We start from the raw sequence: 12,500 nt of genomic DNA, 5'->3' as shown, positions 1-12,500 counted from the left end.
CTCTCTCTCTCTCTCACTCTCTCTGTCTCTCTCTCTCTCTCTCTCGCTCTTTCTGTCCCTCTCTCTCTCTGTGTCTCTCTCTCTCTCGCTCTTTCTCTCTCTCTCTCTCTCTCCTTCACTCTCTCCCTCTCTCTTTCTCCCAGTGAAGCTGTGAGGAACGAGAGCTGAGCTGTCAGGAGATGAATACAGTAATTAAGCGTCTCCCTCTGTTGCGCAGTCCGAGGCAATAAGAGACCATTGTAGAGTCTTAACAGGGTGTATAATTTTATCTCCTTCCCTCTCCTCGCTCTCTTTGTGTCCCGTGTCAACGCTGACACAGATACCGGGTGGCTCGTTGCGTTTCTGCCATCTCCTGCCATAGAGGGATCAATTCTAATTCGGTGTTGTCAAAAAAAGGGGCCTGGGAGCATATTTAAAAACAGGTTATCAAACGACAAGCGAAGCAAAGCGAGTGAATGAACATGATTTTGGCAAAAGTAGCATCAATACGTCCCCCGCCCTCTCCTTTTCAAAAACTGACTCACTACTATTAAAGGAAACACTATCAGGGAGGCGGCGGGGGTAAGATGGAAGAGGAGAAGCACTGGGAGGGAGGCGGCGGGGGTAAGATGGAAGAGGAGAAGCACTGGGAGGGAGGCGGCGGGGGTAAGATGGAAGAGGAGAACCACTGGGAGGGAGGCGGCGGGGGTAAGATGGAAGAGGAGAAGCACTGGGAGGGAGGCGGCGGGGGTAAGATGGAAGAGGAGAAGCACTGGGAGGGAGGCGGCGGGGGTAAGATGGAAGAGGAGAACCACTGAGAGGGAGGCGGCGGGGGTAAGATGGAAGAGGAGAAGCACTGGGAGGGAGGCGGGAGGGAGGCGGGGGGTAAGATGGAAGAGGAGAAGCACTGGGAGGGAGGTGGCGGGGGTAAGATGGAAGAGGAGAAGCACTGGGAGGCAGGGAGGCGGGGGTAAGATGGAAGAGGAGAAGCACTGGGAGGGAGGCGGCGGGGGTAAGATGGAAGAGGAGAAGCACTGGGAGGGAGGCGGCGGGGGTAAGATGGAAGAGGAGAACCACTGGGAGGGAGGCGGCGGGGGTAAGATGGAAGAGGAGAAGCACTGGGAGGGAGGCGGCGGGGGTAAGATGGAAGAGGAGAAGCACTGGGAGGGAGGCAAGGCGGGGGGGGGGTAAGATGGAAGAGGAGAAGCACTGGGAGGGAGGCGGATGGGGTAAGATGGAAGAGGAGAAGCACTGGGAGGGAGGCGGCGGGGGTAAGATGGAAGAGGAGAACCACTGGGAGGGAGGCGGCGGGGGTAAGATGGAAGAGGAGAAGCACTGGGAGGGAGGCGGGGGAGGCGGATGGAAGGGAGAAGCACTGGGAAGATGGAAGAGGAGAAGCACTGGGAGGGAGGCGGCGGGGGGTAAGATGGAAGAGGAGAACCACTGGGAGGGAGGCGGCGGGGGTAAGATGGAAGAGGAGAACCACTGGGAGGGAGGCACTGGGAGGGAGGCGGGGGTAAGATGGAAGAGGAGAAGCACTGGGAGGGAGGCGGCGGGGTAAGATGGAAGAGGAGAACCACTGGGAGGGAGGCGGGGGGGGTAAGATGGAAGAGGAGAAGCACTGGGAGGGAGGCGGAGAAGCGGGGGTAAGATGGAAGAGGAGAAGCACTGGGAGGGAGGCGGCGGGGTAAGATGGAAGAGGAGAAGCACTGGGAGGGAGGCGGCGGGGTAAGATGGAAGAGGAGAAGCACTGGGAGGGAGGAGGCGGGGGTAAGATGGAAGAGGAGAAGCACTGGGAGGGAGGCGGCGGGGGTAAGATGGAAGAGGAGAAGCACTGGGAGGGAGGCGGCGGGGGTAAGATGGAAGAGGAGAACCACTGGGAGGGAGGCGGGGGGTAAGATGGAAGAGGAGAAGCACTGGGAGGGAGGCGGCGGGGGTAAGATGGAAGAGGAGAAGCACTGGGAGGGAGGCGGTGGGGGTAAGATGGAAGAGGAGAAGCACTGGGAGGGAGGCGGCGGGGGTAAGATGGAAGAGGAGAACCACTGGGAGGGAGGCGGCGGGGGTAAGATGGAAGAGGAGAAGCACTGGGAGGGAGGCGGGAGGGAGGCGGGGGGGTAAGATGGAAGAGGAGAACCACTGGGAGGGAGGCAGCGGGGGTAAGATGGAAGAGGAGAACCACTGGGAGGGAGGCGGTGGGGGTAAGATGGAAGAGGAGAAGCACTGGGAGGGAGGCGGCGGGGGTAAGATGGAAGAGGAGAAGCACTGGGAGGGAGGCGGCGGGGGTAAAGTGTGATGTTTCGTCAGGTGAACTGTAGCAGGGTTGTGTACTCGCCTCGGCAGAAATGTTTCGAAGTACCCTGCTAAACATGCTGATGGTTGGGGAAAGTGAGGTGCGTTTTATACTACCACTCCTCAAGGCTCTCTTTCCTGATGAACAGGATGGGAATAGTCTCAGAAGAACTACTTTCCCCTCCGACAGGGAGTAAGGTCCTAGAGATGTTGAGGCCAGTCTGTCTGGAGGCACTAAAAGGAGCCTAGTCACCACTATCTTGGCAAGCTGCTGGTGGGGTGGGGAACTCCTTTTGGGGGGTCTTTATTATCTTGGTCAGTTGGAAAGAGATTAGGCTATCATGTTGGAACATTCCCCCAAGTTGCAGTTGGTAGAGCTTTGAACCATCTCTGCCACAGCTGCTACTACCAGAAACCTATGTATGGTTGTGGTTGACCTTATATCATAGTGTCAGTAGACACCATCTCTCCTGGTTAAGGAAAAGGTCACTATGAGGTCCACTCACCACTATCTTGGCGTCGCGAACGATGTTCTCGGACACAGTGACCCAGTACTCTAGCTGCTCCCACTGGGGAGGCTGGTTGTGCACGTTGGTGATGATGACGGTCAGCTCCACAGAGCTGCTCCTGTTGCCCCCGTCTGTGGCCACGATCTGCTGGCTGATCCTCGACGTCTGACGACAAATAGAAGAGAGGAAGGAGGGGCGACACGGAGGTTAAACATGGAAATCATATGGAGATTAACAAAACCCATGGTTGAAACCCCTCTTGGAAGCACCTCTGTCACATCTTAAATGTACCTTCATGTGCAAATGTGAATGAGCATGGAAACAGTCTCCATCAGTTTGTTCCAACCCACTAAGTAACAGATCAGATGCAGCATATTTACAACCTTATCCACTTAGTCAGTGTCATGACCTTCCAGTGACCTCCTCCTCTAAACCACAACCTTCCTACTGTCTACAGAAGACTGCTCTGATGTCGTTCATCCTTACATCACGCGAGAGATACAGACGGAGAGACAGAACGAGAAACAGAGAGAGGGAGAGAGAGAAAGGGAGGGAGAGAGAGAAAGGGAGCAATGAGAGAGGAGATATTCCAACTGACATGGAGGTCTTCAGATAAATGATTCTCTGCCAGGGGAGTGTGAAAGCTTGGTTAAACAGATCATTGATAGGGAGAAGAGAGATCTGAGAGAAAGGGGTGACATTTAAAGTTGAGGAATATTTTGCATTATTTACATGGGACATTAACTGGGAGACTTCACAAGTCCATTGTGTGGAAGGGTGACGATGGGGTCACTCTCTCCACATCTTGATTTGACTTTGGGAGGTTGTTGGACTTGGAGAACAAAGGGAGGGGCTTTTTTTTCACACAAGCAAATACACACACAAATCCAGGCACACACCCAGGCACATGTCAATATATACATAATATACAGACATCCAGTCATGAACACAGGGGCAGGGAGAAATAGGGACAAAGGAGGGTGGGGAATGAAGAGAGTAGGGAAAAGGAGACAGAAAGGGAATGAGAGCCGGTTGTGGTTGTCTCTGTCCTGACAGGGTGGATAACTCTACCTGACGTGTGCTAGGTCTCTGCTGAGCAACGTTCTCTGACACACACACACACACACACACACACACACACACACACACACACACACACACACACACACACACACACACACACACACACACACACACACACACACACACACACACACACACACACACACACACACACACACACACAGACAGAAAGGAAGAAAGAAGGAAACCAACAGGTCCATCACTATAACCCCCGACCCCACCCCCAAACCTCAGCGCTCCTGTCAAACCTCATCTGTGTCAACTCAAAATGGAGACCAGACTTAAGAGCTAAAAGGTGTCGGATGTGAATCAGGCATGAATATTTCACTAACTGGTACGGGTCACCTAGAACTTAACCTCAAGCCTCCCACCTTCCCCACTCTATCTTACCCTCTCCCCTCTCTCTCTTCCTCCTTCTCAGCTGTAGCTGAGAGAGAGAGAGAGAGAGAGAGAGAGAGAGAGAGAGAGAGAGAGAGAGATTCTAACAATATCTACAATGGAAACAACTCTACCCGACATATATCACAGTTGATATCCAGCTTATGGTCAAATTTACCAGAGATACTATTGATTCCGTACATACACTCTTACAGAGGATTTCACTTTTAAACAATGGCATCCATTGAACAGTTGTAGGCCTACATACAGTATGATAATCTTACGGAGTTCCGGGTTGGAGCGAGCGGTCGCATCTGCACTCGGTCCGCAGGTAGTATGACTTAAATGTAGTATTACATTTCTTTACATTTCATTATAGTACAATGGTTTGATTTGTCTAATCTTAGCAATTTCTTCTTAGCTAGCTACATAGCCGTCTTTGTATCATAGATAATTGCGTAATTATCGTATTTCGTCGTCCTAACGCAGTCTACACTGCCCCGCAGCTAGCCAGCTAGCTAACGTCCACCGTTAGCTAGTCCACCGTCTACCGATTAGCAGCACAACTATTACACTCAACTGAACGACTTGATTAGTGTAGTGTTAGCTAGCGACATAGTTGTCTTTGCTGTCTTCGTATCCAAGATAATTGTGTAGTTTAGAGTGTGTAGTTTTAATTAATTTAATTTACCGAGGTTAGCTAGCCAGCTATTTGTCGTCCTTAACGTAGGAGACACTGAAACCGAATTGAACTTCCTCACTCAACATCCCGGTCGCATTTCGCTTCACAGGTAGTATCACATTTTTCATTTCATTTCATTACAGTACAACGGCTTGATTTGTTTGATCGTAGCTAGCTACATAGCTAGCTACATAGCCGTCTTTGTATCAAAGATAATTGTGTAGTCTTGAGCAATTTCCTAGGTTAGCTAGCCAGCTATTGTCGTTCTTTTAACGCAACGTAACGTAATCAACACTGCTAGCTAGCCAGCTAGCCCCGAATAGCAGCACAGTAGCACAGTAGAAACTATTACACTCAACGGAACGACTTGATTAGTGTAGTGTCAACAACGCAGACACTGCCAGCTAGCCTACATAGTCAACAACGCAGCCTCTGCCAGCTAGCCTACTTCAGCAGTACTGTATCATTTTAATCATTTTAGTCAATAAGATTCTTGCTACGTAAGCTTAACTTTCTGAACACTCGAGACGTGTAGTCCACTTGTCATTCCAATCTCCTTTGCATTAGCGTAGCCTCTTGTGTAGCCTGTCAACTATGTGTCTGTCTATCCCTGTTCTCTCCTCTCTGCACAGACCATACAAACGCTCCACACTGCGTGGCCGCAGCCACCCTAATCTGGTGGTCCCAGCGCGCACGACCCACGTGGAGTTCCAGGTCTCCGGTAGCCTCTGGAACTGCCGATCTGCGGCCAACAAGGCAGAGTTCATCTCAGCCTATGCCTCCCTCCAGTCCCTCGACTTCTTGGCACTGACGGAAACATGGATCACCACAGACAACACTGCCACTCCTACTGCTCTCTCTTCGTCTGCCCACGTGTTCTCGCACACCCCGAGAGCTTCTGGTCAGCGGGGTGGTGGCACCGGGATCCTCATCTCTCCCAAGTGGTCATTCTCTCTTTCTCCCCTTACCCATCTGTCTATCGCCTCCTTTGAATTCCATGCTGTCACAGTTACCAGCCCTTTCAAGCTTAACATCCTTATCATTTATCGCCCTCCAGGTTCCCTCGGAGAGTTCATCAATGAGCTTGATGCCTTGATAAGCTCCTTTCCTGAGGACGGCTCACCTCTCACAGTTCTGGGCGACTTTAACCTCCCCACGTCTACCTTTGATTCATTCCTCTCTGCCTCCTTCTTTCCACTCCTCTCCTCTTTGACCTCACCCTCTCACCTTCCCCCTACTCACAAGGCAGGAAATACGCCGACCTCATCTTTACTAGATGCTGTTCTTCCACTAACCTCATTGCAACTCCCCTCCAAGTCTCCGACCACTACCTTGTATCCTTTTCCCTCTCGCTCTCATCCAACACTTCCCACACTGCTCCTACTGGATGGTATCGCGCCGTCCCAACCTTCGCTCTCTCTCTCCCCGCTACTCTCTCCTCTTCCATCCTATCATCTCTTCCCTCTGCTCAAACCTTCTCCAACCTATCTCCTGATTCTGCCTCCTCAACCCTCCTCTCCTCCCTTTCTGCATCCTTTGACTCTCTATGTCCCCTATCCTCCAGGCCGGCTCGGTCCTCCCTCCCGCCTCCGTGGCTCGACGACTCATTGCGAGCTCACAGAACAGGGCTCCGGGCAGCCGAGCGGAAATGGAGGAAAACTCGCCTCCCTGCGGACCTGACATCCTTTCACTCCCTCCTCTCTACATTTTCCTCTTCTCTCTCTGCTGCTAAAGCCACTTTCTACCACTCTAAATTCCAAGCATCTGCCTCTAACCCTAGGAAGCTCTTTGCAACCTTCTCCTCCCTCCTGAATCCTCCTCCCCCTCCCCCCTCCTCCCTCTCTGCAGATGACTTTGTCAACCATTTTGAAAAGAAGGTCGACGACATCCGATCCTCGCTTGCTAAGTCAAACGACACCGCTGGTTCTGCTCACACTGCCCTACCCTGTGCTCTGACCTCTTTCTCCCCTCTCTCTCCAGATGAAATCTCGCGCGTCTTGTGACGGCCGGCCGCCCAACAACCTGCCCGCTTGACCCTATCCCCTCCTCTCTTCTCCAGACCATTTCCGGAGACCTTCTCCCTTACCTCACCTCGCTCATCAACTCATCCCTGACCGCTGGCTACGTCCCTTCCGTCTTCAAGAGAGCGAGAGTTGCACCCTTCTGAAAAACCTACACTCGATCCCTCCGATGTCAACAACTACAGACCAGTATCCCTTCTTTCTTTTCTCTCCAAAACTCTTGAACGTGCCGTCCTTGGCCAGCTCTCCCGCTATCTCTCTCAGAATGACCTTCTTGATCCAAATCAGTCAGGTTTCAAGACTAGTCATTCAACTGAGACTGCTCTTCTCTGTATCACGGAGGCGCTCCGCACTGCTAAAGCTAACTCTCTCTCCTCTGCTCTCATTCTTCTAGACCTATCGGCTGCCTTCGATACTGTGAACCGTCAGATCCTCCTCTCCACCCTCTCCGAGTTGGGCATCTCCGGCGCGGCCCACGCTTGGATTGCGTCCTACCTGACAGGTCGCTCCTACCAGGTGACGTGGCGAGAATCCGTCTCCACACCACGTGCTCTCACCACTGGTGTCCCCCCAGGGCTCTGTTCTAGGCCCTCTCCTATTCTCGCTATACACCAAGTCACTTGGCTCTGTCATAACCTCACATGGTCTCTCCTATCATTGCTATGCAGACGACACACAATTAATCTTCTCCTTTCCCCCTTCTGATGACCAGGTGGCGAATCGCATCTCTGCATGTCTGGCAGACAGATCAGTGTGGATGACGGATCACCACCTCAAGCTGAACCTCGGCAAGACGGAGCTGCTCTTCCTCCCGGGGAAGGACTGCCCGTTCCATGATCTCGCCATCACAGTTGACAACTCCATTGTGTCCTCCTCCCAGAGCGCTAAGAACCTTGGCGTGATCCTGGACAACACCCTGTCGTTCTCAACTAACATCAAGGCGGTGGCCCGTTCCTGTAGGTTCATGCCCTACAACATCCGCAGAGTACGACCCTGCCTCACACAGGAAGCGGCGCAGGTCCTAATCCAGGCACTTGTCATCTCCCGTCTGGATTACTGCAACTCGCTGTTGGCTGGGCTCCCTGCCTGTGCCATTAAACCCCTACAACTCATCCAGAACGCCGCAGCCCGTCTGGTGTTCAACCTTCCCAAGTTCTCTCACGTCACCCCGCTCCTCCGCTCTCTCCACTGGCTTCCAGTTGAAGCTCGCATCCGCTACAAGACCATGGTGCTTGCCTACGGAGCTGTGAGGGGAACGGCACCTCAGTACCTCCAGGCTCTGATCAGGCCCTACACCCAAACAAGGGCACTGCGTTCATCCACCTCTGGCCTGCTCGCCTCCCTACCACTGAGGAAGTACAGTTCCCGCTCAGCCCAGTCAAAACTGTTCGCTGCTCTGGCCCCCCAATGGTGGAACAAACTCCCTCACGACGCCAGGACAGCGGAGTCAATCACCACCTTCCGGAGACACCTGAAACCCCACCTCTTTAAGGAATACCTAGGATAGGATAAAGTAATCCCTCTCACCCCCCCTTAAAAGATTTAGATGCACTACTGTTCCACTGGATGTCATAAGGTGAATGCACCAATTTGTAAGTCGCTCTGGATAAGAGCGTCTGCTAAATGACTTAAATGTAAAATGTAAATGAATACTGACAAACAATTGAGCTAGTAAACTGTAATGACTTACCACACCAAAAACAAGAATACATGCAGAGAATACAGAGAGAGAGAGACCAGGAAACAAGAGAATACAGAGAGAGAGACCAGGAAACAAGAGAATACAGAGAGAGAGACCAGGAAACAAGAGAATACAGAGAGAGACCAGGAAACAAGAGAATACAGAGAGAGAGACCAGGAAACAAGAGAATACAGAGAGAGAGACCAGGAAACAAGAGAATACAGAGAGAGAGACCAGGAAACAAGAGAATACAGAGAGAGAGAGACCAGGAAACAAGAGAATACAGAGAGAGAGACCAGGAAACAAGATAATACAGAGAGAGAGACCAGGAAACAAGAGAATACAGAGAGAGAGAGACCAGGAAACAAGAGAATACAGAGAGAGACCAGGAAACAAGAGAATACAGAGAGAGACCAGGAAACAAGAGAATACAGAGAGAGAGACCAGGAAACAAGAGAATACAGAGAGAGACCAGGAAACAAGAGAATACAGAGAGAGAGACCAGGAAACAAGAGAATACAGAGAGAGAGACCAGGAAACAAGAGAATACAGAGAGAGAGACCAGGAAACAAGAGAATACAGAGAGAGACCAGGAAACAAGAGAATACAGAGAGAGAGACCAGGAAACAAGATAATACAGAGAGAGAGACCAGGAAACAAGAGAATACAGAGAGAGAGAGACCAGGAAACAAGAGAATACAGAGAGAGAGACCAGGAAACAAGATAATACAGAGAGAGAGAGACCAGGAAACAAGAGAATACAGAGAGAGAGACCAGGAAACAAGAGAATACAGAGAGAGAGAGACCAGGAAACAAGAGAATACAGAGAGAGAGAGACCAGGAAACAAGAGAATACAGTGAGAGAGAGACCAGGAAACAAGAGAATACAGAGAGAGAGACCAGGAAACAAGAGAGATGCGGAAGAAAAGCTAAGCAATAGAAAGAGAGGTCAGCGCCTAGCCAACAAAGCCCAAACCCTACAAATATAATGTTACTGCAGGGTGTCAACTCCCCTCTGAGACAGACAAATGTCGGAAATAAACGTGCACGCACACACGCACGCATCCACACACACACATAAATATATTTATGTATGTGTGAATATAATGCTTCCTCAGGGTAAGATACATAATGCTATATATACACATATAGAGAGACAGGGGCATTGTTGTTATTCCAGACCTTGCCATGTTTAATATGCATCCACAGAGGGAGGTAGAAAGGGTGTGCAGCAGTCTCAGTGGATGATATCAGGCCAGTGGGAAGGATCGGTGTACAGTGTACACACCCACTGGGAGGGAGGGAGTGAAGGGGGTGCTGTACACACACACTGGGAGGGAGGGAGTGAAGGGGGTGCTGTACACACACACTGGGAGGGAGGGAGTGAAGGGGGTGCTGTACACACACACTGGGAGGGAGGGAGTGAAGGGGGTGCTGTACACACACACTGGGAGGGAGGGAGTGAAGGGGTGCTGTACACACACACTGGGAGGGAGGGAGTGAAGGGGGTGCTGTACACACACACTGGGAGGGAGGGAGTGAAGGGGGTGCTGTACACACACACTGGGAGGGAGGGAGTGACGGGGGTGCTGTACACACACACTGGGAGGGAGGGAGTGACGGGGGTGCTGTACACACACACTGGGAGGGAGGGAAGGGGGTGCTGTAAACACACACTGGGAGGGAGGGAAGGGGGTGCTGTACACAAACACTGGGAGGGAGGGAGTGAAGGGGTGCTGTACACACACACTGGGAGGGAGGGAGTGAAGGGTTGCTGTACACACACACTGGGAGGGAGCACAGGAGGTGCTGTACACAAACACTGGGAGGGAGGGAGTGAAGGGGTGCTGTACACAAACACTGGGAGGGAGGGAGCACAGGGGGTGCTGTACACAAACACTGGGAGGGAGGGAGTGAAGGGGGTGCTGTACACAAACAATGGGAGGGAGGGAGCACAGGGGGTGCTGTACACAAACACATGGGGGAGTGCAGGAGGAGGCTGTAAAACACCTGTACTGGACCTGCGAGTTAAGGATTCCCCTGTTTCAACAGGCAGCCTGCAGTGCATAAAGAAGAGGTACTGGGGGAGAAGGTAGGAGAAGACACACACACCGAACACACACACATCGAACACACACACACACCGAACACACACACACCGAACACACACACACACATGCACAGGAATTGCCCCCTAATGGTGTATTGTGGTAGGTGTGTGTGGCTGTGCCCCCACCTGTGAGATGGGGTGGTTGACGTACACCCAGCCTGTGCTGGGGTTGATGTGCAGGTAGGCCGGCTGTTGACGGGACAGAGAGTAGGAGATAGCGGCGTTACTCCCCTGGTCATCATCGTGTGCCGCTGCTCGCAGGAAGCTAGTCCCCACCGGCGTGTCCTCGCGCAGGAAGTCTGCCATACGAAGGGTTAACACATCAACATCACCGCCGACAACGAACAACATCAACAAGAGCAATAACAACAGCAGCGGTGGTGGAAGTTTCCGGCTGAAATCAACGCATTTCAGTCACAGAGACCAGAAATAAATGCGTGTGTCCTAGAAACATTTCAGTCACAGAGACCAGAAATAAATGCGTGTGTCCTAGAAACATTTCAGTCACAGAGACCAGAAATAAATGCGTGTGTCCTAGAAACATTTCAGTCACAGAGACCAGAAATAAATGCGTGTGTCCTAGAAACATTTCAGTCACAGAGACCAGAAATAAATGCGTGTGTCCTAGAAACATTTCAGTCACAGAGACCAGAAATAAATGCGTGTGTCCTAGAAACATATCAGTCACAGAGACCAGAAATAAATGCGTGTGTCCTAGAAACATTTCAGTTACAGAGACCAGAAATAAATGCGTGTGTCCTAGAAACATTTCAGTCACAGAGACCAGAAATAAATGCGTGTGTCCTAGAAACATTTCAGTCACAGAGACCAGAAATAAATGCGTGTGTCCTAGAAACATTTCAGTCTCCCAGTTAAATAGTTAATAAGCCACTCCAACAGTCTTGTTCTAATGTGATAAAAGGGATTCTGACATGGGGCTTATCAACACACATGGTAAACAAACACGGTCTCCAGGGAGGGCAGGGAGGCGTCAACGTTTTCATCAGTCTTAAAAGCTTTCCAGGATTACCTGTGATTTAATATATACATCAGCTAAGTCTTACCTTTCACAATATTGCTTTACCTTGAAAACTGTTAAGACATAACACAGAAGCCACAAGGCAGTGACATTGGACTGGGATAGGAGGACATTGGGTCCTTGAGCTGCTGGACATTGCTGAGCAAGCACAGTTTTGACTTGAGCTTTGACCTTACACTACACTTGGCAGAACAAGGTGAGGGAGGGAACCCTCACACGAGTGGACAAATCCCTCGTACCCGGGCCTTAAATATGATTTTATGGGGGAACGGTTTGAACTCATTTCCTCTGATGCGTTTTAGAATGGAATAACATTTGAATTCCTGGTGGAATATCCAGCAAAGGGTTTAGTAAGAACTTGTTGGAGGGGTGTGGAGGAGGGGAGAGGGAAGCTTGGATAAGGGGACAGTCCCTTTGTGTCTATGGCAGGGCAACCCTTAGAGAGAACACTGGTTCCCCTAAGCGCCACTCAACATTAAACAACCATATTTGGTATTGGGGGATTAAAAGACAGCAGCCAAGATAATACCTTTATAATACCTTGATAAGATGACTTAATGTATTGGACAAGATCAACAGACACATTTGATAATGAAATTGTCTGAACCAAACAGGCAAGGGACAGAGGTGAAATGATGAGCGTGACGGAGATGACCCAAGGCGTGACGGAGGTGACGGAGGAGTGACAGAGGTGACTCTTACACTGGTAGCGGCTGTTCTCAAACTTGG

The 12,500-nt window shown here is 51.0% G+C and overlaps 1 protein-coding gene across 1 annotated transcript in view; it reads right to left on the bottom strand.

Annotated features, from left to right (window-relative positions):
* LOC115142227 (neural-cadherin-like) overlaps positions 1-12,500 on the bottom strand; it is an 80,942-nt gene that overhangs the window by 49,024 nt on the left and 19,418 nt on the right. The window contains exons 9-11 of the mRNA XM_065005541.1: positions 12,474-12,500; positions 10,859-11,031; positions 2,775-2,942 (exon numbers count right to left, since the gene is read on the bottom strand). The exon at positions 12,474-12,500 is cut by the window's right edge and continues 144 nt beyond it. Coding sequence (XP_064861613.1) covers positions 2,775-2,942; positions 10,859-11,031; positions 12,474-12,500 — 368 coding nt within the window. The remainder of the gene's footprint in view (positions 1-2,774; positions 2,943-10,858; positions 11,032-12,473) is intronic.

This window comes from Oncorhynchus nerka, linkage group LG3 (genome assembly GCF_034236695.1).
Source record: "Oncorhynchus nerka isolate Pitt River linkage group LG3, Oner_Uvic_2.0, whole genome shotgun sequence".
NCBI classification, from domain to species: Eukaryota; Metazoa; Chordata; class Actinopteri; order Salmoniformes; family Salmonidae; genus Oncorhynchus; species Oncorhynchus nerka.
This window is presented reverse-complemented; position numbering and strand designations above follow the sequence as displayed.